The sequence below is a fragment of the Ipomoea nil genome, unplaced genomic scaffold (genome assembly GCF_001879475.1).
Source record: "Ipomoea nil cultivar Tokyo-kokei standard unplaced genomic scaffold, Asagao_1.1 scaffold2480, whole genome shotgun sequence".
Lineage (NCBI taxonomy): Eukaryota > Viridiplantae > Streptophyta > Magnoliopsida > Solanales > Convolvulaceae > Ipomoea > Ipomoea nil.
Window position 1 is genome coordinate 1985640 of NW_017618908.1, and position 25658 is coordinate 2011297.

The 25658-nt window shown below is 36.3% G+C and overlaps 2 protein-coding genes across 2 annotated transcripts in view; both read right to left on the reverse strand.

The window, feature by feature from the left end:
- Positions 1-1234: 1234 nt before the first annotated feature.
- Positions 1235-5562, reverse strand: LOC109153014 (wall-associated receptor kinase-like 1). The gene is made up of 3 exons (XM_019300733.1): positions 4594-5562; positions 2508-2552; positions 1235-2391 (listed from the first exon to the last, which is right to left on the reverse strand). The coding sequence occupies exons 1-3, from the start codon at positions 5480-5482 to the stop codon at positions 1274-1276; spliced, it is 2052 nt and encodes a 683-aa protein (XP_019156278.1). The 5' UTR covers positions 5483-5562; the 3' UTR covers positions 1235-1273.
- Positions 5563-7355: 1793 nt separating this feature from the next.
- The window catches only part of LOC109153013 (wall-associated receptor kinase-like 9), a 65090-nt gene continuing 46787 nt past the window's right edge, over positions 7356-25658 (reverse strand). Inside the window, exons 4-6 of the mRNA XM_019300732.1 lie at positions 9379-9994; positions 9149-9205; positions 7356-8689 (exon numbers count right to left, since the gene is read on the reverse strand). Coding sequence (XP_019156277.1) covers positions 7578-8689; positions 9149-9205; positions 9379-9994 — 1785 coding nt within the window. The 3' untranslated portion in view covers positions 7356-7577. The remainder of the gene's footprint in view (positions 8690-9148; positions 9206-9378; positions 9995-25658) is intronic.

Here is a 25658-nt window from a genome sequence, read left to right on the forward strand (position 1 = left end):
GACATTCCAGGCGGCTATACTGAAACAACACATTAAATTAAAACGACTCTCCTACTATACATTATGATTGAATATAATAACCATGGACGGAGCACCAAAAAGTGAAGTTGGATGGGGTTAAGTTATGATGAAGAATTACAATATATCCAATCCATATAAAGTATCAACTATATTCGATATCATTATATCCCACATATATGGTTTCCAGCAAATCACTCATCTTGATCGCATTGGTTTATACTTTATACAAATATATTGGTTCATAGCCCACCACTATACTACTTTAGTGGAAATTAAAGTCATAATAAATAATAGTTCATTAAGTAGTGGAAATTAAAGTCATAAGAATTAATAGTTGAGTTAATACTCAAAATAGTCCTCGACTATAGTGGTTTTTCTCAATCTCGTCCTAAACAATTTTAGTGACTTGATGTGGTCCAAGACTTTTGTGTTTTTGCTCAACTTAGTCATCTGTTTGTTATTCCTTCAATTTGGTATTAAACACAGGGACAATTCAGTAATTCCAATATTGACATCTCTTTACTCTTAGACGTGCAAATGCGAAATCCCTCTTTCTTTTACTAATTACTCCCAAACCTGCAAATATAAAATTTGATTCGCAGGTCTAAGAGTAATTATGGTAGTAATTCGCAAAAGAAAGAGGAATTTCGCACTTCGCAGAACTGAGATTAAAGAAAGACCAATATTGAGATTACTAAATTGTCCATTTATTTAACATCAATTTGGCGGAATAACAAAAGTAGGACTAAATTGAACAAAAAACAAAAATCTGGGACTATATTAGGTCACCAAAAATCATTTAGGACGAAATTGAGAAAATCTACTATTATCGAAGAACTATTTTGGGTATTAAGTCATTAATAGTTCATACAAATAGTATGGAAGTTTGGGAACAATGGAAATTAATGTCAAAAGAATTAATAGTTCATTAATTAAAGAAAGTGCATGCATGTGGAGTTAGTGTCAGCGCGTTTGGAAATTAAAGAATTTCATTATATTGAATAGAAGCTTCTATTTACAAAAAAAAAGTGGATATGGATATCCAAAGTTGTTGGAGAGTCAATGACGGCAGATATCATTTCCAATTCCAAATTCTCAATATAGACTTGGAACACAAGACTTCTATTTATGAAAAGTATGTAGACCATAAAGATTGTCATTTAGCAATAATAAATTATTTTTAGTAATGACACAGTGAAAATACTTCAACTTAACCAAGTTTTTGTTCACTTGTAGTAAAAATAGTCAAATTTTAAGGCATGAAATCTGATTCGGCTTCCAATGTTTCCATTGCCAATGGGAGATTATGAGGATGAGAAGATGCTCTAATGGCGTCCAACTCTGCTGCTACTTCCTTCATAGTAGGCCTTTTCTTCCCATTTAAGTTCAAGCACCGTTGTGCTAGCCAAGCAACCGCCACTACATCTTCCTCTTTCCCTTGATCTGAAACTTCCACGTCAAGAATCTTCGAAAGACTATTCTCCTTCATGCACAATAGAAAACGTGTTATTAAGCTTCGCTCCTCATCATCATTAATATCAAATATAATTGGCTTTTGTCCGGTTAGGAGCTCAACGAGGACAACTCCAAAGCTATAAACATCACTTTTATCTGTTAATTGACTTGACTGGAAATACTCGGGATCCAAATAACCAAACGTCCCCTTCACTATGGTGGTCAAGTGAGTTTGATCAATTGAAATGGATTTGGACGTTCCAAAATCAGAAATCTTGGCTCGAAATTTCTCGTCCAGAAGGATGTTACTCGACTTGATGTCTCTGTGGTAAATGGGAACTGATGTAGCGGAGTGGAGATAAGCTAAAGCACTAGCCACCTCTGATGCAATCCTGAGGCGAATATCCCACGAAAGAGGAATGAGGTCGTCTCCAAAATTGTTGTGGATAAGGCTGAAAAGTGTTCCATTTGGTATAAATTCATAAACCAAAATGGGAACTTCGGTCTCCAGACAACACCCCAGTAGTTTCACAATATTCCTATGATTGATTTGGGAAAGAATGACAACTTCGTTAATGAATGGCACCAACTGATTCTCATTCACTGCTTGCGATTTCTTGATCGCAACGATTTGGCCATCAATCAACATTCCTTTGTACACTGTGCCTTGCCCTCCTCGGCCTACTATTCTATTGGCATTGAAATTATCAGTGGCCTTGTCTAACTCACTGGCTGTGAAAATCTTTGCTTTCTCTATACTCCCTTCTTTGGCTAAGAGTTGTTGTTCCAATAGGAGACCTCCATTGCGTTTGAAGAACTTCTGCCTTAGTTTCTTCATTTTTCTCTTCTTGATGACTTTATAGAGGATAAAGCAAGTCGATACTAACACTACAAATCCAAAACTTGCACTCACACCTGAGATTGAGTGATATGATGCGAGTTAGGAGAATCTTCATATATAGGAGTTATATTATTGCCAATATATATTGATATAATAATGACAATTAACAAATAACAATTCAACTTATTACCGATAATAGCAGATAGTTCCTTGACAGTGAGCTTACGATGACTGCCTGCATAATAAGAAAACCTTTATAAGGTTCCCTATAGCATCTATTTAATAATCAAATACAAATCATATATATATTATTACATTAAATGGTGATCATAAATTTTGATTCTCATAGCATGATCCTTTAAATATTATTAGTATTGTTAAAGCGACCAGGAATAGTCAATTGCCATGTAATGTGATGACATCCTGATTAACATTTCAAATGGATGGTTGTAGGTTCAAACACCGTTGGTGAAGGTTTAGATTCTTACGTTATACGGTGGACATAGCGATGTGAACCATGGTTCAAAAATGAAACAGCCTGGTTTCTTTTTAAGTAAAGAAACAACAACCGTTAAATTTTAACAAATTAAATTCCGTATTTATTTTTTGTGTTAACAAAATGAAATTACAATATATCTAAAATGAAACTGAATAACTCTTCTCGCCAATCCACGCCCATGTTTGTAGATTGGAAGGCCAAATGGGCCTTTTATTTGTTAAGCCTTTTAGGCTTTTTTTGTGAGCCCTTTGGCCCTTTGGGCCTTTGCTAGATTAGGCTTTTTTTTGCCCTTTAGCTAGCCTTGATAGGCTTTTATTTGTTAGTCCATTATGGACCTTTTCTTGTAAGGGCCTTGGGCCCCTTGGTTGGTTAGGTTTCTTAGCCTTTGTATTTTGTGAGTCTTAGGTCACTTTTGGGCCTAAAGCGTTTACTTGTAAGGCTAATAAAAACAAATAATAATAATAATAATAATAATAATAAATAAATAAATAAATAAATAAAAATAACTCTTCTCGTATATTGTGTTTATATTATCATATGAACTGTAATTGAAATGAAATGATACTTTAGTTGTATAGAAATGAAACTGCAGTATGTATAAAATGAAACTGAATAATATGTCTCACATATTGAGTGTATATTGTCAAATAAAACTGTAGTTGAATTGAAATGATACTTTCGTTTTACTGAAATGAAACATGTATAAAAAGAAATTGAATAACATGTCTCACATATTGGGTACGGTGTATATTGTCAAATGAAATTGTGTAGTTATATCAAAATGATACTTTAGTTGTGTTATAATGAAGCTACAGTGTATATAAAATAAAATTGAGTAACAATTTCACATATTTGGGTGTATATTGTCCAATGAAACCGAAGTTGAATTAAAATTATAAAAGTGGTGTTCACGGCGGGAAAACAGCGTTTTTCCGACCTCATTTCCGACCACCTGAAAAAGGTCGCAAAAATTGATTTTTTTCCAATTTTCCGACGGGAGGCTAGAGTGGTCTGAAAGTGGTCGGAAATTCCGACCACGATTAGATGGTGGTCGGAAATTCCGACTACATTTTAAAGGTGGTCGGAAAGTTTATGATAATTTAAAATTAACTATTCTTTTTTATGACCAACTTGGTGGTCGGTATTCCGACTATTCTTAAAGGGTGGTCGGAATTTTTTATTTTTATTTTTTTGTTATTATTATTGTTGTGGTTCAATAGTATGAAGGCCACATGATTTATCTTTTTATCATTGATTATTTCATTCAATTTTTTTTTTTGCTAATAGATACCGTCTCACCATTTTTGCTAACAGGTCTCACTGTAATAAGACTATTGTATGTATAGTGTCAAATGAAACTGTAGTTGAAACAAAATGAAACTTTAGCTGTACTAAATTGAAACTACAATGTATATAAAATGAAAATGAATACGTTATACAAACAGAACCAATTGTACAGAACGGGTGTCGTTTCTTTTCATTAAAAGAAACGACACCGTTTTGACCATAGTCCACACAACTATAGTAAAATTTGCCATCGGGATTGGCCTGTCAGTTACGGGCCAAGCCCGTTTGGCCTGCATTTGTATGATCCATAATATTTGTGCAATTGTTATACCATAAATCAGGACCCACAATACATTGTAGACTCTAGTCTAAAAATTATATGTCATAATTTAATTTGTTAACTACAAACACGTGTTAATTAGCTAATGAACATAATTTTGACAGTGAGTATATATACATATTTATTAGAGAATATAGATTAGTGGAGTACCTTGACATCCATTTGCAATATACGGGTTCCCCTTTTTCGGATATTGGCAGAAACATCCCCAGGAAGAACTTCCATTGATGCAGTAGTGCGAGGGGTCCGATGGATGCAAATCTGGGGTGGTCCAGCTCCGCACGACCTGAACAACTAGCTGCTCCTGCCGGCCGCCGGGAAAGCTTGTAGCGTACCAATTTTGATCAACAAAGAAGGCATAGTTGCAGGCATTGACCGCCGGGTTTGTGAAGTTGACATGGAATTCAAACGTTTCTACACGGCCGTCCAAGAAAAGTTCGCACATGTTTATGCCGTTGAGAGGCCGTTCAAGTCCGGTGTTTGCGACGCACAACGCCGTGCATCCGCCTACTGTGCCGTAGCCCGGCGAGGTGAGGAGAGCGCCGCCGCAGCCTAAAAGCGTGAACTTGTTGTAACCCGGAGCGTAGGAGAATACTTGGGTTCTGGAGAAATTTGTGGTTTGAGTTTTGGAGAATGAACGGTTTCCCTCCGATTGCCCGGGCCGCCCGGCGGGTTGGCAAAGGGAAGGAGGGATTGATTCTTGGGTGGCGACTATTTGTCTGTCAAAGGAAATGCCCAGAATCTCTCTTACGCCGCCATCCCTGCCGGAGCTCAAGTAGGGCTTCCAGACACCATTGGAGGATTTGGTGCAGTTTATGATGAACAGTTCGTTCAAATAGCAATCTTTGTTGGGACCAATTCCGAAAGGGTAGTAAATAGTAACGTTGCCGCACATGTCTGGACAACCCTTTGGAACCATAGATATCCCTTCGAGCTTATACCGAAAGGCTTCAGAAGACATATCGTAATCCAAAGCCAAGGTGAAGCTCATCACACTCATCATCACCATAGCCGCTTGTATTTCTTTAGCAGCAGACATTTTTTTTTGCTTTTTCTATCTTGTGTTAGTTTGTCTCAGAACAACTACATATCCCATGAATCTTTATAATGGAGACAGCAAGAAGGAGTCATTGTTGACTTATCTCCAATTAGACTGTTTTCAATTTTGGAATATAATACATTTCTTCTTTGCCACGGCTTTTCATTTTCATTCTATTCACATCACTAATGATCAAGACCAAATGAATGCATGTTTTTCTCTTACAACCTGTTGGGTTAGGGCTTTCCTCCTATGTGGTAAATAGCTCATTTTGGACCAAGCTTATTCCACTGCAATATTTATTAGCTTGATGGAAAAGTTTGCTGACAATTATTTGGGTTGGAGAATGTGTTATTAGGTAGAAGTTAAAGAGTGGATGTTGGGGATGAAGTTATTGGGCAGAAGTTTGCTTGGGATGAACTTGGGAAGAGATTTCCTAAGGGAACTTAGGAAGAGGTTTCCTAAGGTTTATGGGAGGAGATTTTCTTAAGGTTTATGGGAGGAAGTTGAAGAATTAATTAGCTTTCTTCATTTCCCAAGGTGGCTACCTGCATCAAGGAGGGAAAATTCATTGTTTCCTCACCACTACACCAGACACTTCTACATACTACACATATTCCATTTATATTTTTCGACAGAAGCAGTAGGCCAAAAAGAAAGAAAAATTCAATTTTCTTTCTTTTCCTTTTCACGGCCGTATGCAGCAGTTGAATGAGCAACATCTATTTCTTCTTCTTTTTGTGCTACTTTGTCATGGGTTTGCCTAGCTTTTTTAGTATCATGGCGGCGGCGTGTGTCGGCAGGTTTTGTCGCACGTTTGATGGATTTGTTGTGAGGTTTGCCAAAGATCTTTGGGGTACTTTTCTTCATCAAATATTTGTAGAGGTCAGTGTTTGTTCCAGACATTATCATTTTGGGTAATCTCGTAATATTTGTATTCTATTCACCTTGCTCGTGGTGGTTGAATATTTTGAGTACGAGTTGGTATCCCTTTTTAGGCCTGTGAACGTGATATATTGTATTTGGCCCACAGTTGTTGTATTTGATGATTTTTGGCCTAGAGTTGTTGTATTTGATGATTTTTAGGGTGTTTGGCTCAGGTGTAGCCAGCAACTTTATACCCAAGATTTGTTATACTGGAATATTGTGTTGGTGGTGGTCCGTGGTTTTTTCCCGTAATTTTGGGGTTTTCCATGTCTGTTATTTATTTTGGCTGTTTTGTACCATCTTGTATTTGCGCTCTTGTCGGTCCTGTGATTTTATTTGTCACAGGAGGTGGGATTTTTCCCAACACAACCCAACACCATTCCGTTTCACATTCTCACAGAAAACAAAGCCAGTTCTTTTTTTTTTTTTTTTTTTTTTTTTAAGCCGTCACTCCCTTAAGGTGAACTCAATGAGGTAAATTAAATTGTCCATAACTGATCAATTTAAATTAAAAAAGTCAATAAACAACTTTCATTGAGAGTTAAACTATCATTTACCAAGGATAGGATTGTCCCAAAACCAAACTACTTTTAGTTATAAGCTAAGTATACCATCTTGGACAAGTCAACTTAAAATTTCTTTGTTATTTTCCCCTTAATTTCCACCGGCTGACGTACGTGCTTCCATTTCTTTCTTGTTTACTACTTTTTTCTTGGAGCATTTTGATTTTTCTATTCACCAGTACGCACTAATGATCAAGACAATATCAATGCCTTTCTGACGACATCATCACCTCCACAATTAACAAAAGAAAAAAAAATTTACGTGTTGAAAATATTTTAATCATTTTTAGACTTTTCGAGTAATTACACAAAATTAAACTACTTTTGCACTGTGACCTGACTAGAGGGATCAGCAAGTGAAGATACTAAATACATGAATTATGAAAACTTAAAATAACAAGACTCTTATTAAGAAAAACAGAATCAAGAACCATACATCTTCTAGTAACATATGAGATATATATACATAAATGATAGATTTTTTACTTTTATTTTACATATAAGGATATGCTGAAACTACACCTAAAAATGACTCCTACTATATGCTATTAGACGGGTGTGCTTGAATATAAAAGTAGACGCAACAAATTAAAACAGTAAACTTATTAAGCTATGAAATCTGATTCAATCTCAAATGCTTCCATGGCCAAGGGGAGATGAGAATTAGATGCTTTAATGGCATCCAACTCCGTGGCCACTTCTTTCATGGTAGGCCTTTTCTTCCCGTTGAAGTTCAAGCAACGCTGTGCAAGCCAAGCCATTGCCACAACATCTTCCTTTTTACCTTGCTCTATAACTTCCCCATCAAGCATCTCCATGAGACGGTTCTCTTCCATGCACAACAGAAAACGTGAAACCAAGCTCCTATCCTCATCATCATCCAGTTCAAATGAAATTGGCTTTTGTCCTGTCAAGAGCTCAGCAAGGACAACTCCAAAGCTGTAAACGTCACTCTTTTCTGTGAACTGGCTAGATTGAAAATACTCAGGGTCTAAATAACCAAATGTCCCCTTCACCATGGTAGTGAAGTGAGTTTTGTCAATTGAAATGGATCTTGAGGTTCCAAAATCTGAAACTTTAGCTCGAAATTTCTCGTCCAGAAGAATGTTACCCGTCTTGATGTCTCTGTGGTAGATGGGAACTAATGTTACGGAGTGGAGATAAGCTAATGCACAAGCCACCTCAGACGCAATTCTGAGACGAATATCCCATGAAAGGGGAATGAGTTCGTTGTCAAAATTGTTATGGATAAGGCCGAAAAGTGTTCCATTTGGTATAAATTCATAAACCAAAATGGGAACTTCGGTCTCCAAACAACACCCCATGAGTTTGACAACATTTCTATGATTGATTTGTGAAAGAATGACAACCTCATTGATAAATGGCTCCAATTGGTCCTCATCCACTGCTTGAGATTTCTTAACTGCAACGATTTGCCCATCAATTAACATTCCTTTGTACACTGTGCCTTGCCCGCCTCGGCCTACTATTCTATCTGCATTGAAGTGATCTGTGGCTTTATCCAACTCACTTGCTGTAAAAATCTTTGTCTTCTCTATTGTCCCTTCTTTGGTTAAGAGTTGTTGCTGTAATAGGAGACCTCCATTACGCTTGAAGAACTTCTGCCTCAATTTCTTCATCTTTCTCTTCTTGATGGCTTTATAGAGGATGACAAAAGCCCATATTAAGAACACAAATCCAAAACTTGCACTAATACCTGAGATTGAGCAATGCAAGAGAGGAATCTCCATAAGATTATTGATACCGACATGGATGCATATATGTAATCTGGGATTATTACAAAAATCAGTATGCATGTTTATCCTCACCATTCCATATATTGTATCTCTCAGTCTAAATAGGCCAATCCATCCCATGATAAAATTTTGCAGAAAATGAATTTTAAAAAATGATACTAAGAAAACATATAACAGCCTACAAGAGCAATTCAGTTGGTTCCTCGATATTAGATTGTAGGCCAAGACACATGCAGAATTTGAGCCCTAGTAGCAGTCACAGTGTAGCAGTTATATTCAATGCGGTGAACTTATTGTAGACACCAAACATTGGTTCACCTAATGAGCCGCTGAGCCACCTGGGTGCTCTAGGAACGAGGAAATTGCCCCTTTTGTGGGCAAGGAAATATATCAACAGAATGATAATAATATAGGCCTACCGATAATAGCGGGCCGCAGTTTGTTACTACTAATCACGTAATCCTTGTGCTTCCATTCTGCAAGATGTAAAAACACAAAATATCAACAAAGCACTAATCCAACCTTGCCAGCCAAAATGCAAATTGATGTTGTTGACACTAAAAAATCTGTACAATGTTGAATGCATAGTTTGGGCTGGCAGCCAAATTTTATATGTAGTTCATAGAAAATAATAGAATAGCATGCATACCACATCCACCGGACAAGTACACGTTTCTGTCATCACCACCTGGGCAGTCACATTGCAAATAATTATGCCATTGTAGTTGGGGATTGATGTATGTAGAAGGAGAGCAGTACTTAGAGTAGGAGGGAGGCACGTCCTCTTGTGTGATGGTCCATCTCAACTCCACCGGGACAACTACCATTTCCTGCTGCCTGCTTGGAAGGCTTTGAAGGGTAGGTGGTAAAGAAGAAGAAGCACTGAGAAAGAAAGCATAGTTGCAAGCGTTGAAAGATGAAGAATGTGTGAAGTTGACTTGGTATGTGTTTACGTCGTAATCAACAGTAAGATGGTTGCAGTTTATGCCTTGGCAATCATGTGCAGTTTTAGGTGCTGTGGTGTTTTTGCTGCTGCAGTTTAAGTTGTAACCAGGTTGATCCAATTCTTCACCGGGCATAGTGATGAAAGCGTTTCCACAACCAAAAAGCATGAAGTTGTTGTCATTTGAGTACATAAAAGGGGTTTCAGATAATTTTGAGTTGTGGATAATATTGGAGAAATTATTGCTTCCCTGACAGGAAGGAGAGATAGACTCTTTAATTGTTATTGTTTGGGAGTCATAGGACATGCCAAGAAAATCAACACACTCATATATTATGCGTACATTCTGCTGAATGTCCGGGTGCGTACTTCCAATATACGAATTTAAATCTACGCAATCATCTATTTAAAATAACTTTCTCATACCTATTTGTTTTGTATGTTGCATCAAAGGATACCACGTCGCCGAACGCACCATAGTTCTTCCTCGCCATACCATCCGCCCAGAATACACGAGACAATTGGTCATTTGCGTTCACTTCGTACTCAAAGTACATGTCAGCACAATCTGTTTTCTGCTCAAGATAATTTGATATAACCATTTGCACATCTCCCCACTTCATGTACGCTAATAGATCCCTTCTGTAATTCTTGAAGTCCTGTTGCGTCGCACCAACATTCTGAGGCCCCCCTACGATCTCGGCATATATGTCGTAACTTTTGCTTGCACCAACGTTTGCTTTTTCGCACTTCGTTATGAATTCTTGGTGTGCAATCTCTATTTTGCGATTAACTTTCATAAGTGGTTTTTGGCTTTCCTGGCACAGGCAATGGGTGTGTCGTTCTTCAAATTTGTGTACCGTATATCGCCCGTCGGGGACTATCTTCATTACAATCCTTGCGCCGCAACCAACTCTATTAGTAGTCCGCCTTCTCTTCTTCTTTGACCCCCCTGCTTCACCCATTGTTTCTTTGCCCCTATCCTCCTTAAAACCTTGCCTCGAACACACAACATCCTTTTTCAGAACGATACCAAAATCGTTCTTTTTATCCGAACTTCGGCGCACATCAAATCCGGTAGATGCGGCATACATTGTATAAAATTTGATTCCATCTTCTAGTGCGTTAAACATTTGACCTTCATATGGTTTCAGACTACGGTCGCATTCTGTATACCAATAATTCGTACCTCCCGGGCTCATATCCATTCTACAATCGTTGTCTGATTCACTTGCATTGACTTCGTCTTCACTGCCCACACCTGTAACATACATTTCGTATCAATGTTCATAATAATCGACTGGGAATGTTTGCTCATCGAACAAAATTATTACTCTAGGCCTCTGTGGTTATAAACTATTCTTCGTATGCTAATTACTTATTTTGCAACAACCCAAAACCCACATTGCACAAGTTCTCATCCACTTACGGCACAGACTGCTGTTAATACACGAATAACCGTTTTTAAATTATACATGTATGCACATAAAGTACACTACCCGTGATACAGTTTTATAAAGCAACACAAACACAATAATAATCAATACTTCCCTATTATTTTTGATATACATGTGAATGATGCCAGCATTGCATTAACAAATCAACTACCGCAAACTAAACTAATACGCCTAAGGAATCACACATTATACGGACGTAGTTCACACAAACACCGTTAATAAACCAAAATACACGCGAGTATCTCAACACCGTTAATAAAAAATGCAGTTCGTCACTCGCACAAACCTGGAGACGAGTTCGCACACAAACGACTGAACCGGACTACCAAAAAAAAAAAAAACAAAACCCAAGCCTGAAAAACAATGGAGGTCTCGCGCACATAAGCAACTTGATATAAGTACAAACTAGAAAACAAACAACACTTCACTAAATGATGCACAGACATGTTTTCACAAAAACAAAAAATAAAAAAATAAAAAAATAAAAAAAAAAATAAGTTCGTCACTTGCACAAACCTGGATACGAGTTCGCACACAACACATTCACCATCTATACTACGTGGTTAATGCACAAAACGAATGTACCGGAACACCAAAACAAAAAAAAAACAAAAAAAAAAAAAATATACCTGAAAAACAATGGAGGTCTCGCGCACTTAAGCAACTTGATATAAGTACAAACTAGAAAACAAACAATAATTCAATACATGATGCACAGACATGTTTTCACAAAATCAAAAATAAAAAAAAAAATAAAATAAAAAATGCACATACCTATGGCCGGAGCCTCCATTCTGAGCTCGATGTTGTGAACAGCCGCTGCTCCGACGAACTCTATGGGGATGGCTTGCGTTTAAGAATCATCACAATAGCAATACTACTACATTACCGCTAATATATATTAGAATCACAAAAAATCGGATGATAATCATGGAATATATTCCATATAATTTCTCACCATAAATACTTATTAGAATACAATTACTTATTCACCCTTATGACTATTCTATCTCCTAGAATCAATACAAATTCTTACTCAATCTCACCATTAAATAATTATTGATCTAATGGATATGATTAGATATCATACACCCATCTAACTATGTGACCTCATGGGATCCGGAGCCTATATATATATATATATATATATATATATATATATATATATATATATATATAACAACAACAACAATAATAATAATAATACTAACTATTATTATTATTATTATTATTATTATTATTATTATTATTATTATTATTATTATATACACGTGTATCTTCGTTTATGTTTGAATTATTCTTAATTAACTCTTTAATAATAATAATAATAATCATAATAATAATAATAATAATTTTATATCTCTCTGTGTCTAACTTTTTCTCTCACACACGCACCCAAAAACTATTTCCTGCTCTCGGGGAATAGCTTTTGCATTACAATACCAAAAATATCCTTTACAAACATGCTTTTTTTTTTTTTTTTTTCATTGATTTAAGTCGTTGATTTAGATTTGATTACGGCTCACCGAAGGTATATATATATATATATATATATATATATATATATATATATATATATATATATATATTTCTATTTTTTAACCAACCCACACTAGAATATAATTCAAAGTCTATTCCTTCATCTAACTAAACAATAGAATACAATTCATGTTCAAAAGTAAGGTTAAAGATTAAATATATTTCAGTATAATTTATATGTTTTTTTTTTTTTTTTTTTTCTAATTTAAAGTTGACGTACCTTGGCATCCATTTGGTAAGTAAGCGTTACCGTATTCCAGAAATTTGCAGCTACAGCTCCAATATGTCCCTCGTAATTGCGGAGGAAAGATTTTCTCATATCGATCGCAGTCGCGTGAGTAGGTGGGGGGCAAGTAACTCAAGTCGTCTCTTGTGACGCTCCACCTCCAAACCACCGGGACAACCAGCTTGTCTTCCGGCAGCAGGTTGCTAATCCTTTGAAGGCTCAATCGGGAAGAAGTAGTAGTAAAATCATCACCAGTAGCAAGAAAGAAGGCATAGTTGCAGGCGTTGTTGACGATGGATGAATCTGTGATGTCGATTTGGTATGCATTTACATCGTAGTCAAAACTAAGATCGCAGCAGTTTATGCCATTGCAATCATATGCAAATTTTGGTGCCGCCGTGGTGTTATTGCTGCTGCAACTCAACTTGCAACCGGCCATTGTGAATTCTTGACCGGGCGTAGTGAGGACAGCGCCGCCGCAACCATAAAACATGAACCTGTTGTAACTGGAAGAGTAAAAGAATGGGGTTCCAGATAATTTTGTGTTGCTAATTATGGAGAGATTATTGCTTCCCACGGCGGACCCGGCGGTGGTATGGCAGAGAGGAGAAAACGACTCTTTCATTATTATTGATTGTCTTACATTGGAAATGCTCAGAATCTCTCTTACCCCATTCTTGCCATCAGAAAAGGAGCTCAAGAAAGGTTTCTCGACACCATCGGAGGAGGATTTGGTGCAATTTATGAGGAACCATTTGTTTAAATAACAATCTTTGCTGGGTCCAATTCCAAAAGGGTAGTAAATGCTAACGTTGCCGCAAGTGTCTCGACAACCCTTTGGAACCATAGATATCCCATCTTCCTTGTAGTTCTCAGCTTCATCATCATAGTATCTGTCGTCGTAGTCGTCCAACGGTATCTCGTATTCTGCTGCCAAAGTGAGCATCACTGTGAAGCTCATCATCATCAGCACAGTCGCCACTACTATTTCTTTTCCGGCGGCCCTCATAATGATTCTCACTTTAACGTACTCTTTCTCCTTCTCTTGTATACCTCTAAAATGTAACAAATTCAATCAATCTTATAAAGGAGCAAGCAATGTAGTCTTGTTCAATGGTGGAGCCAGCAATATTATATTAATTATTTTTCTTGGTTATGTTTGAAGTTCAAAAAGATGGTGGTCCTCGAGGGATCTTGTCCCATAATTTCCACGAGCAATTCGCTATCTCCTAGTTTGCCCCACAAGACCGCCATCTTCATTAATACACACTTATTCTTATTCTTTTCTTACTTCATTTAGACGGCCTGACATGACACTGAAAAAGAAAGATCACATATGTTTTTTCTACATCGAATTAAATTATGATATGTGATACAACTAGACTCTTTAACATTACACATGACTTTTGGTGTGGAGTTTGTTCTGATATCAAATTAAAATGTGTATGCGCTCTATCTCAAATAAAAGGCTAAGTTTATAATTAGATTGTAATTTGTGCCCCTCCATAATATGTTAATTATCAATGTCATTCCTGAATTATTAGTGGGGTAAATGTTACCCCTCAATTTTCAAAATGGTACATATATTGCCACTCTCATAGTGCAAATGTTGCCCCTTAATTTTCTACTCGTACTGTACGGGAGTCGAATGGCACCAAGTTGCTCTTCATATGAGAGGTTATGGATTCGAGCCTCAGTGGTGACGATATTGACTTTTTATTTCAGTAGGTTGAGAAAATACTTATGAACAGATACTGCAATATAACAGAGTCACTACTAAAAGAATCATGAGTCATGACGCCTATTGAATATGATATTATTTTAAAGTACCCTTAAAATTTTATTAATTTATAAAGCTCAAAAATAATAATTCAACGCCAAAATTAAAGCTGGCAAATTTATATATTTAATCATTTAATTATTTGAGGCCGGGTATAATTTTACGCCCTAAGTTCTTAGCAAAATGAGAAATTGAGTTCTTCATGTTATAGTTTCATTAAAACCATAAGTCATGAATTTGTCACTTTAAAATTAAAAGACTAAATTTTCACTCATGTGAAATTCAATTAATAAAATAAAAGTGTCATTTTCACTTTGTTCAAAGTTGAACAAGTCAAGTAAAAGTATCTTGATCTTCTTCTTTCCCCGTAATTTCCACGAATTGACTTCAATGCTTTCATCACCTAGCTAGCTAGCTTCCTCATAATTTCCACCAGATACATACTACCATAATGTTCTTCTAACTTCCTAACAATTTCATTTTTATTTATGAGAAAATTACATTTTTAGCCTTAGAGTTATAATAGGGTGTTGTGCAGGGCCGGTAAAGAGGCCATGTTTAGCACCCGGTGGATCGAGAAATTGTTGGGTAGAGGTCGGTAAAGCCCCTAAGGGCTAAGGGCCAAGTCCAGCACCCAGCTTGTCTCGAACAATGTGATGGCGGTCTATAAGTAAGGAAATAAGTTTCGCCTCCGCTACTAGCTATAGTTTTTTACGTGAATGGTAAGCGCGCGCTTGATCCTAACAAGTGGTATCAGAGCCAGGTCACGGGTTCGATTCCCAACAATAACAATTAATATTGGTTTGTGTTGGGAGAGGGTTGGGCAAGGCCGATAAAGGGGCCATGTCTAATACTCGGTGACTAGGGCCGCGGTCTATAAGTTGAAATAGTAGTAGACAAAATTCTAATTAACTAAGAATTTTAAAAAGTAAGAATTATGATGCTTATAAGTTATAACACATGAATTGAGTATGCTATTACACATAACTTGCAGAAAAAAAAGTACAATTTGAAACAAAATCAGTAATTTTTTTAGAGTGTTGCGTTCTTCACCCTTAAAAAAATCAACTTTGCAGTTTAAAGAGCATAAATTATTGAATACTTAGTGAAGAATATATACTACAGTGCATACAAAAATAATATTAAAAAGCTAAAAATTTAATGGACAATGACTTAACCATCCAGCGACTAAGTCACAGATGATGATAGAAAAGAAACGACAACTTAACCAGCGATGAAGCCATGAATGATAAGGGGAAAGAGATAACAACTCAACCAAAGACCAAGTCGCAGATGACTGGTGATATATGAAAGAGACAACAGCGTGACTCAACTAGCTTGGTTAGAAGCTCGTTTACTCGGGACCAAATTGATAATTTAACTATAATTAAGAGACTATTTCGCCATTTCGGTCATCACATGCACAATTTTCTCTTTTATTAAACCGAAGAGTTAATTACTGAAATGTTCCCTTGACTATAACAAAATTACTAATTTGGTTCCGAGTAAACGAACGTCTGACGACTAAACAAACCACGGAGGACCAAATTGATTAAGATTTTTAAAGTTGAAGACTTAATTACGAAAAAAAAAAATAATAATAATAATGACCAAATTGGTAATTTCGCTATAGTAATGGATGATTTTGATGATTAACTCTATATGTATATATTAATGACATACATACACATATAATTAAAAAGGAAATTAAATAAATATATATTTCATTATGTTAAACTGGTCTATATATTTAATTTGAAATTTATTGAAGGTTATAATAGTATAATTGGTGGCAAACATATATATGAATGGAAGAGATGAAATATAAGATTTACAAAGGAGAAAATGAGAGGGAGAAAAAGAAGAAGAAAAAAAAAAAGAAAAAAAATGAAGAAATGTATGCATAACTTCCAACAAGAAAACGAGAAAAAAAAAAAAGAAAAAAAAAGAAGACCGGAAGCGGTAGATTTTAATAAAATTGTTGCTGCTTAAATAGTCGAGTCCAATATCTTATCATTGAAGTATGACCATGATTGTTATTTGTTAATTTGTTACATAAGTACAAGAAAATAAAATTGTGAATTTGTTACTAGTTATAGTTTTTTGCATAATGGTAAGCGCTTAATTTAACGATTAGTATTCAAGTATGCAAAAATCAATAGGCGTTCCTCGGACGTTTGATTTTTTTTTTAATAAATTTTTTTAAAGATTTGATAATTATAAACTATTTAATACTTTAAAAATTAAAATTAAAATATTAAATATTCACCTAAAATACAAATAGAATTATAAATTGTATAAAGATTTAAAGAATCAAAACACAATTCCACAAAGTTACAACTCACAAAGTATCAAACTATCAATATTAAAGTAGATGATTTTGATTTTATTTTATTTTATTTTTTACATTTTTTGGGTTTGTGACCAATTTAAAAATTTTATGATTTTTTTTTGCTCAAAATGATGTCGTTTTGAGAGAAATAACACATTTTAAATAAACAAAGGAACAATTGCTAATCGTCGACCGCCTAGTCCGCCGGCCGCATAAATCACCAATTTCCGTGATTTTCTAGACGGTCGACCGCCGCCTACCGCCTAAGCGCAAATTTTGCAACAATGTTAGTATCAGAGCAGGTCATAGGTGCTTGAGTGTGAATCCCGTTGAAAACAAGTTGCGCAATTGAAGATTGTTGGGCTGCGACTGCCTTCGCTACTAGCTATAGATTTTAGCGTAATGGTAAGCGTGTGATACTTACATAAATAATGATTTTTTTTTTTGGATCTGTAATGAGGGGGATACCCAAGAATCAACCATGTCTAATGAACGTTGCTCCTAAATTATCATGGCTGATGAGCTCTTGAATCTCATCAGGGGCTTCCTCAAGCTCTCGATAGCCCAGACTATAGTTCGTCGCCATCTTCGCCAAAGAGTCAGCTGCTTTATTCCCTTCACGGAGAACATGCACAAATTCCACTCCTGAAGACCCTTTGCCTCCTGCACGCCTCGCCAAAGAATATTGCAGTCTATTTGAAAATCACTATTGTGCATTCGCAGCTTTGTTATCAATTGCATGCAATCGCTCTCCACCACGAGTCGGGTAATTCCTCGATCTTTCGCTTTGCGGATTCCATAGAAAACTCCCCACGCCGCCGCCTCTAGCACCTGACACCGTCCTATGTTCGCCGTAAATCCTCCACACCAATTGCCATGTTCATCCCGTATCAATCCTCCACAGCCTGCCACGCCATTTGCCTTGCAGCTTCCATCGACATTTAGTTTCCACCACCCGGTCAGTGGTTTTTTCCACCCAACTGTCTCCTTCGCCACCTTTGTGACCCCAGTCCCCGGGTTGAGCCTCTTGGCGAAAGCGGCCTTAACCTCCACATCATGCTTGTTTAGCCAATCCAGCTTGCGATCCAACCCCAGAGTCTGCCTTTTGAACACTACATCGTTTCTCCAACTCCAGAGCCACCACAGCCTCGTACAAAACTGCGCTGCCCAATTCTCGTCGAACCCGCGTCTCACATCGCCCTCTAAATTTGTCTCCAGCCATTGGTCCCATTGGAGAGCGTCCAGGTGCACTCTCATGCGTCTAGGTAGTATGGCTTCCCAAATGCCCTTCGCCGCAGGGCAATCTCTGAAGAGATGTTGTAGATCTTCTACATGTCCTGCACAAAGAAAACAAAAAGGGTCCGCAGTTAGTTTTCGCCGAGCTCTCTCTGCATTTGTCAAAACTTTCTTATGTCGCACGAGCCAAAGGAACATGCAAACTTTAGCTGGCACTCGGACCCTCCACACACGTCGCCAAGAATCATCGGCTACGCTACAAATGGCGCCCACCAGTACATCATACATAAATAATGATAATACACTTTTATAAATTCATAAGGATAAAAATTAAATAAATAATTTAAAAATTTTAGATTTAGTACTCACATGTTATGGTTTTATAGTTTTGTGCATTGAATTGATGGAATAAAAATGTCATTTTCCCTTGATTGAAACATGTGTACAAGTCAAGTAAACGGGTGTGGGTCTTCTTTTCCCTTAATTTCCGCAACTTGGCTTCTATGTAGTATGTACCGTCCTTCTTCTTCAACTAGTTACCATCATGTCTCCTATCTCCTTGATAGGACCACTATTGATAAAATTATATTTTTAGTCTCTGATTTACTACTTTCATGTATTATAGCTAGGCATGTTTTGTTTTTTTGTTTTTTTTTTTTTTAAACAACCTTGTCAAAACTTACCGTTGCTTTAAAAAAAAAAAAAGGTTAGTCGATTACAGTTACAAATATTATTTCATTCTAGTTCTCTTTTCTTTGTCCTCCAATTACACCATTTTTAGTGATAAAAATATAAACCATTATAAGGGTGTTGGGATGGAGAATATTTCCAATTCCTTGTCAGGGACGGGGGGTATAGGTCCCGTCCCGCTCATTGTCATCCCTATTATTGATCACAACAAAAAATTTCCATTATGCTTGAATAACTTATTTGCCTAAAAAAAAAAACAAAAACAAAAAAAAACAAAATTCTCTTATCCATCTTCGCCCAGGAAAATTATGCACTAATATGAGCCATCCACGTTAACAATCGTGAATATTTGATAGTCAAAAAGTGTTACATTTTTTAAATTAATAAATTTATGGAGTATAAGATAAAGAATTATGCTCATTTCACCCATTTGACCATCCCTTTCTAGAATTGCTACCATCTTTTGGATGATCTCCTAACTTCATGTTATGAAAGCTATCATTTTTTAAAAAAACTTTTCTTTACAAAAAAAAAAATAATAATAATAATAAAAATAATATATTAATTCTAGCTAGTATACCATTCTTTTACATTTACAAAAAAAAAAAAGAAAAAGAAATTAGCATTAATACTAGTACACTACTACAGCAGTTTATTCAACTGGAGTTCTATTTTATAATCATAAATGTGTTGTATATATGACTTGTATCACACATCCAATCTTGGCAGCTAAAAATGTACGCATGTGTGGTTCGTATGGGGTGAAGGAAACTGAAGCAATGAGCATACAGGAAGCTTTAAGTTGGTTTAAAAATACTGGCATGGGCAGTGTAGATGTCGAGACTGATTCTCAAATGGTCTTTAATGCTATTTCTGGAACTCCTTTTATTTAAGCTTTTGGTTTAATTATTGGTAATGTTAAAGAACTAACGTCCATGATTAATGACGCTGAGTTCAGATTTGTTAAGCGATCTGCGAATCGCGTAGCTCACACTATTGCTCGGGCTACCGTTTCTGAGTCAGGTTGTGGAAAGTGGCTATCTGATCCACCTAGTTTCCTTGTAAACTCTCTTTGGGATGATCTAATGAATTAATCCTTTATTTTCAAAAAATAAAAAATAAAAAAAATTGTTAACACGGTTAAATTGTTAACTCAACAATAGGTTAACTTAGAATTCCATAACCATTCTACTACAAAAACAATCTAAAAGGTTAACTTCATTAAATAAAAATTTGAAGGAAAATATTTCGAGTTGTCACACTCCAAAATTCTGCAATAAACCTAGTAGTAATGCCAATTTGGTGGTAAACCTCACAATCCATGTGCCATTATGATCGCGTAGAGCACCACTTATACTGGCGATGTCCGAGTTAGCTTTTCTGGCACCATTGGTAATGAGTTTGAAGTACGTACCCCAGACGAGGTGGAGACCAACAAACCCAAATTTATTGTCTACCACACGTACCATACAAACGGCAACGGTTGTGCTGCGTGTGAGCATCAAAGGCCGCTTATATAGGAGTTAGGGTGCATGTAAAATGTTAGCTTACTGCAATTTCTATTCATCAATATTCAAGTGGAAATTTATGACTTCGTTTATCTTTGCAAAATGTGAACCATCAAATTTTAACACTAAAACTTAGATCAATTGTTTCTTCAATAAAATTTCTTATGTTATAATGTTATAAATATGTCATACTAAACTTATGCCGGACTAGTAATTACTAAAGATCTGGTGAACAAACTGCTGTATTATTGAAATGGAAAACTTCCATAATAAGTTACACGAATTATGAAAAATATAATAAAGCTATATACTTTTACATTCCCAACTACACATAAAAGCAACTCTCCTACACCACGAGAGAGGTGTGCTTGAATTGAATATAACACACACAAAGATAATTCAACTCACTTCTGGCAAGTTTTGACACCTGAAATACTAAAATTTAAGCTATATGAAACCTGATTCTGTTTCCAATGTTTTCATGGCCGATGCAAGATGGGGATTAGATGCTCTAATGGCATCCAACTCCGCAGCCACTTCTTTCATTGTAGGCCTTTTCTTCCCATTGTAATTCAAACAGCGTTGTGCAAGCCAAGCAACTGCCATAACATCTTCCTTTTTCCCTTGCTCTGAAACTTCTACGTCAAGAATCTCCCAAAGACTGTTCTCATCCATGCGCAATAGAAAACGTGTTACCAAGCTCCGTTCCTCGTCATCATCAACTTCAAATGAAATTGGCTTTTGTCCTGTTAGGAGCTCAGCAAGGACAACTCCGAAGCTATAAACATCACTTTTATCTGTGAATTGACTGGATTGAAAATATTCGGGATCCAAGTAACCAAAAGTCCCCTTAACTATTGTAGTCAAGTGAGTTTGGTCAATTGAAATTGAACTTGACGTTCCAAAATCTGAAACCTTGGCTCGAAATTTCCCGTCTAGAAGGATGTTACTGGACTTAATGTCTCTATGGTATATGGGAATTGATGTGGCTGAGTGAAGATAAGCTAAAGCACAAGCCACCTCTGATGCAATCCTAAGGCGAATATCCCATGACAGTGGAATGAGCTCGTCGCCCAAATTGTTATGGATAAGGCTCAAAAGTGTCCCGTTTGGTATAAATTCATAAACCAAAATGGGAACTTCTGTCTCTAAACAACACCCCAGTAGTTTCACAACATTCCTATGATTTATTTGGGAAAGAATGACAACCTCGTTGATGAATGGCTCCAACTGGTTCTCGTCCACGGCTTGCGATTTCTTAACTGCAACGATCTGCCCATCAATTAACATTCCTTTGTACACCGTGCCTTGCCCACCTCGGCCTACAATTCTATTAGCATTGAAATGATCAGTGGCCTTGTCCAACTCGTTGACTGTGAAAATCTTAGCTTTCTCTATAGTCCCTTCTTTGGCTAGGAGTTGTTGTTGTAAAAGGAGACCTCCATTACGCTTGAAGAACTTCTGCCTCTGTTTCTTCATCTTTCTCTTCTTGATGGCTTTACGGAGGATGAAACAACTCCATACTAACAACAAAATTCCAAAACTTCCACTAACACCTGAGATTGAGTGATGCAGGTGAGTAGAATGAAACTTCATATGAATGTAACAATTTGTTGATAAGCAAAAGGGGCTACTCTCCTTTTAAAATGAGTTGGGTCAAGATAGTAAAATAATACTTATGATAAAAAATGCAATACTTATGAGAGAAAGTTTAATGTTTATGATGAAAAATGTGATCTTATGAAAAATGTAATATTTATGAAAGAAAGTGTAATAATAGACTAGTCCTGCATACTATATATAGTTGAGACTATACATAAATTCAACTAACTGACCAATTATAGCAGACAGTTCCTTGACCGTGAGCTTACGACCACCTGCATGACATGGAAGAATATTTTTAATTAGTTGTGATTAGGGCTGTCAAAGTGGGTCAAAATCCGCGGGTTGGCCCGCACCCGCCCCACAGTGGGGCGGGTTAGGGCCACCAAAAAATAGGTCCGAGAAAACGCGGGCCTAACGGGCTTAGCCCGCGGAGGGCCATAGCCCGCGCGGGTTGCGGGCCTACCCGCGGGCCAAGCCCTTTAAAAAACATATCTGTATATATTATATTATATAATATATAAATTATAAAATATAATATAACAGTAAAGAAACTGCTTAAGACTAAAGAAAAGAGGTAAAACCTAAATTTCTAATCCTAATCCTAATTGACTACTGTTTACTGTCTCTCTCTCTATATAATATAATATAATTGTTTAAGACTAAAGAAAAAAATCTCTAATCCACTAGGCAACTTTTATTTTTGTTTTTATTTTGTCTTAAACTTATAAAGTTTATTTATAATTAATGAAATGCATTTCGGCATGCAGGAATATGTTCCGCAGTACGATGAAATAGTGTCCAAGTTGATCTGGGAGGAGGTTGGGATTGAAGACTAAATTAGGGGCCTCGATATGTTGTCCTTTCAGTCACAGAAGAACAAATCCTAGAAGAAGAAGAAGAAAAGATGCTTATTAGACATTTTTTATTTTTTATTTTTAAATTTTAACACCAGCCCGCGGGGCCCGCAAGTCCGCATGGGGCGGACTTGGGTTGTATATCTCCTAGCCCGCGGGCTTCGCGGGCCGGCCTGCAAAAATCCGCAAAAAGAAAAGCCCACGGTGGGGCGGGTTGGCCCGTTTTGACCGCCCTAGTTGTGATTAAACAAGAATTGTGCAAATTAAACTCATTCCACCTGAGTGACACGTCATTATTATATATTGATGAGTATAAACAGTGTCAAGATTTTAGAATGATTTATCACTACTCAAATTTAATCACAGATTCACAAAGAGGAGAGTAGACATATTTAGAGAAAGCACAAAGAGTGAATATTGTAATCACTTCATGCGACTTGACTACAAAGTCATTTGCAGACATATTTAGAGAATATATATATATAGAGAGAGAGGGAGTAGAGATTAGTGGCGTACCATGACATCCATTTGCAAATAATGGGTTCCCTATCTTAGGATATGGGCACTGACAATAATAATAATCAGTGTAAGACCCATCAGACTTTATGTCGTGGAAGCAGTAGTCTGAGGGGGTGGATGGAGGCAAGTGTGGGATGGTCCACTTCCACACCACCGGAACAACTAGCTCTTCTTGCCGGCGGCTGCCCGGAAAGCTTTCAGCGAACCAATCTTGATGAGCAAAGAAGGCATAGCTGCAGGCATTGAGAGCGGCCGAGTTTGTGAAGTTGACTTGGTATGTTTTTATGTCATAGTAGTTTGTGTTAAGTTGGATTTGGCAACAGTTTATGCCGTAGCAACGATGTTGACGTTCTGTGAATTTGCCACACAACGACGTGCATCCGCCTAGTATATCGTAACCAGGCGATGTGAGGAGAGCGTTGCCACAACCTAAAAGTATGAACTTATTGTAAAGGTAAGAGTAAAAGAATGGGGTTTGGGATAATTTGGTGTCTGGAATTATGGTGATATTGCTTCCTTGGCAGACAGGAGAGATTGACTCTTGGATTGTTATTGATCGACTTTCGTAGGAAATACCCAGAATTTCTCTTACGCTATTGCCATCGGAAAATGAGCTCAAATACGGCTTCTCCACACCATTGGAGGATTTGGTGCAATTTATGAGGAACCATTGGCTCAGATAGCAATCTTTGTTGTGTCCAATTCCGAATGGGTAGTAGATGCTAACGTTGCCGCACTTGTTTGGACAACCCTTTGGAACCATAGATATCCCATATTGCTTGTACTGATACGCCTCATCAGTCATATTATTTATATCTGCCAAACTGAGCATCACTGTGAAGCTCATCATCACCATAGCCACCGCTGCTACTATTTCTTTTCTAGGGGACATCATTTTTTTTTTCTTCTTGTTTGTGTTTGTTTACTTTTCTTGTGTACATCTTAGAACGTATCCAATGAATATTTATAAGCTAATTAGGGAGTGAGCAATGACTCCATGTTTACTTTTCTCCAATTTCACTGATTCAATTTTGACTTTTGAGAGGTACCTTAGCTTTCTTCTTCGGCAACTTTTTTATATTCAGACATACAATGGCTTGACTAATATGAACTAATGCTTTAATATACTTTCTCAAGGGTAGAAATGATATTTTGTTACTAAAATTCTGAATCAATGAAGTTTGATGTACAATTGTGATCATCTCTCATTTTAAAGATCATGTTTTCATTTATACCTCCCTTTATATAGAGAAAGTTTCATATAAGAACAAGCTCGATCAAAAAATAAAGATAAATAAGTTGAGCATATAATATATAAACATATATAAATAAGTAATTTAATTATTAATTTAGGTTTTTATTCAATACGAAATACATTTTTCTATAACTCCTATGAATGATCGGTTATTTGCTTACATGCAGTCAAGCTTAAAATATAATTTAAAGATGATGGCCCTCTCCCCCCTTAAATTCCACAAGCTGGCCTCTAGCTCTCTATCATCTTTGACAGGCCGGCCATCCTTATTGGATGATTAATTGACTACGGCTCCATAAAAATTTAATTTATTTCTTTCAAAAAAAAAAATTAATTTATTATAATTTATTCCAAAAAAAAAAGTAACAATAATTTTGCTTTTCCCAAATAGTTAATTCATTCTTTGTATTATACAAGTCGCTATGTTTGACCCTTTAATTGAGTTGTCAAGATCAGGCTGTGGTGAAATTTAGTCATCAATATAACAAAAAAAATGTTAATTTTAACGGTTAAATACTCAAAAATTTTACTCTTTAAGATTACTTTTTATATATCTAAAGCATTATTCTCCCTAATAAAAATAATTATTATGATGTCAAATGCTCAGAAAGAACCGGCAAAAGTACAACTCCAACATTATAATTATCAAGACTACAATCTTCCATCTAATTTACAATTTACTATCCGCGAGAACTAACTAAACTACACTATTTTAAGTTTTCTATTTAGACCACACTAGTTAAATAAAAGTTGAATGCTTTTCTTTATAATGAGTATTAGACCACAACTATTGACATTAAACACTAGGCATTATTTAAATAGAATTATTGACAAAATTCATACCAAATCCTCCTTAATTTTCGTGAGAAGGCGGCTACCGTTTTCTTTTTTTTTTTTTTTTTTTTTTTTTTTTTTTTTAATCTCCTAGCTTCTTATTAAGACCCCTATCCCTTTTTAAAAGACTTCTTTATGGAAAAAAAAATGT

Excerpts from the sequence above, each read along its gene's own strand:
- LOC109153014 (XM_019300733.1), bottom strand. The coding sequence starts at position 5,482 with ATGTCTGCTGCTAAAGAAATACAAGCGGCTATGGTGATGATGAGTGTG. Across the intron at positions 2,553-4,593 it reads TATTGCAAATGGATGTCAAG|GCAGTCATCGTAAGCTCACT; the intron begins GTACTCCACTAA and ends CTTATTATGCAG. Across the intron at positions 2,392-2,507 it reads GGAACTATCTGCTATTATCG|GTGTGAGTGCAAGTTTTGGA; the intron begins GTAATAAGTTGA and ends ACTCAATCTCAG.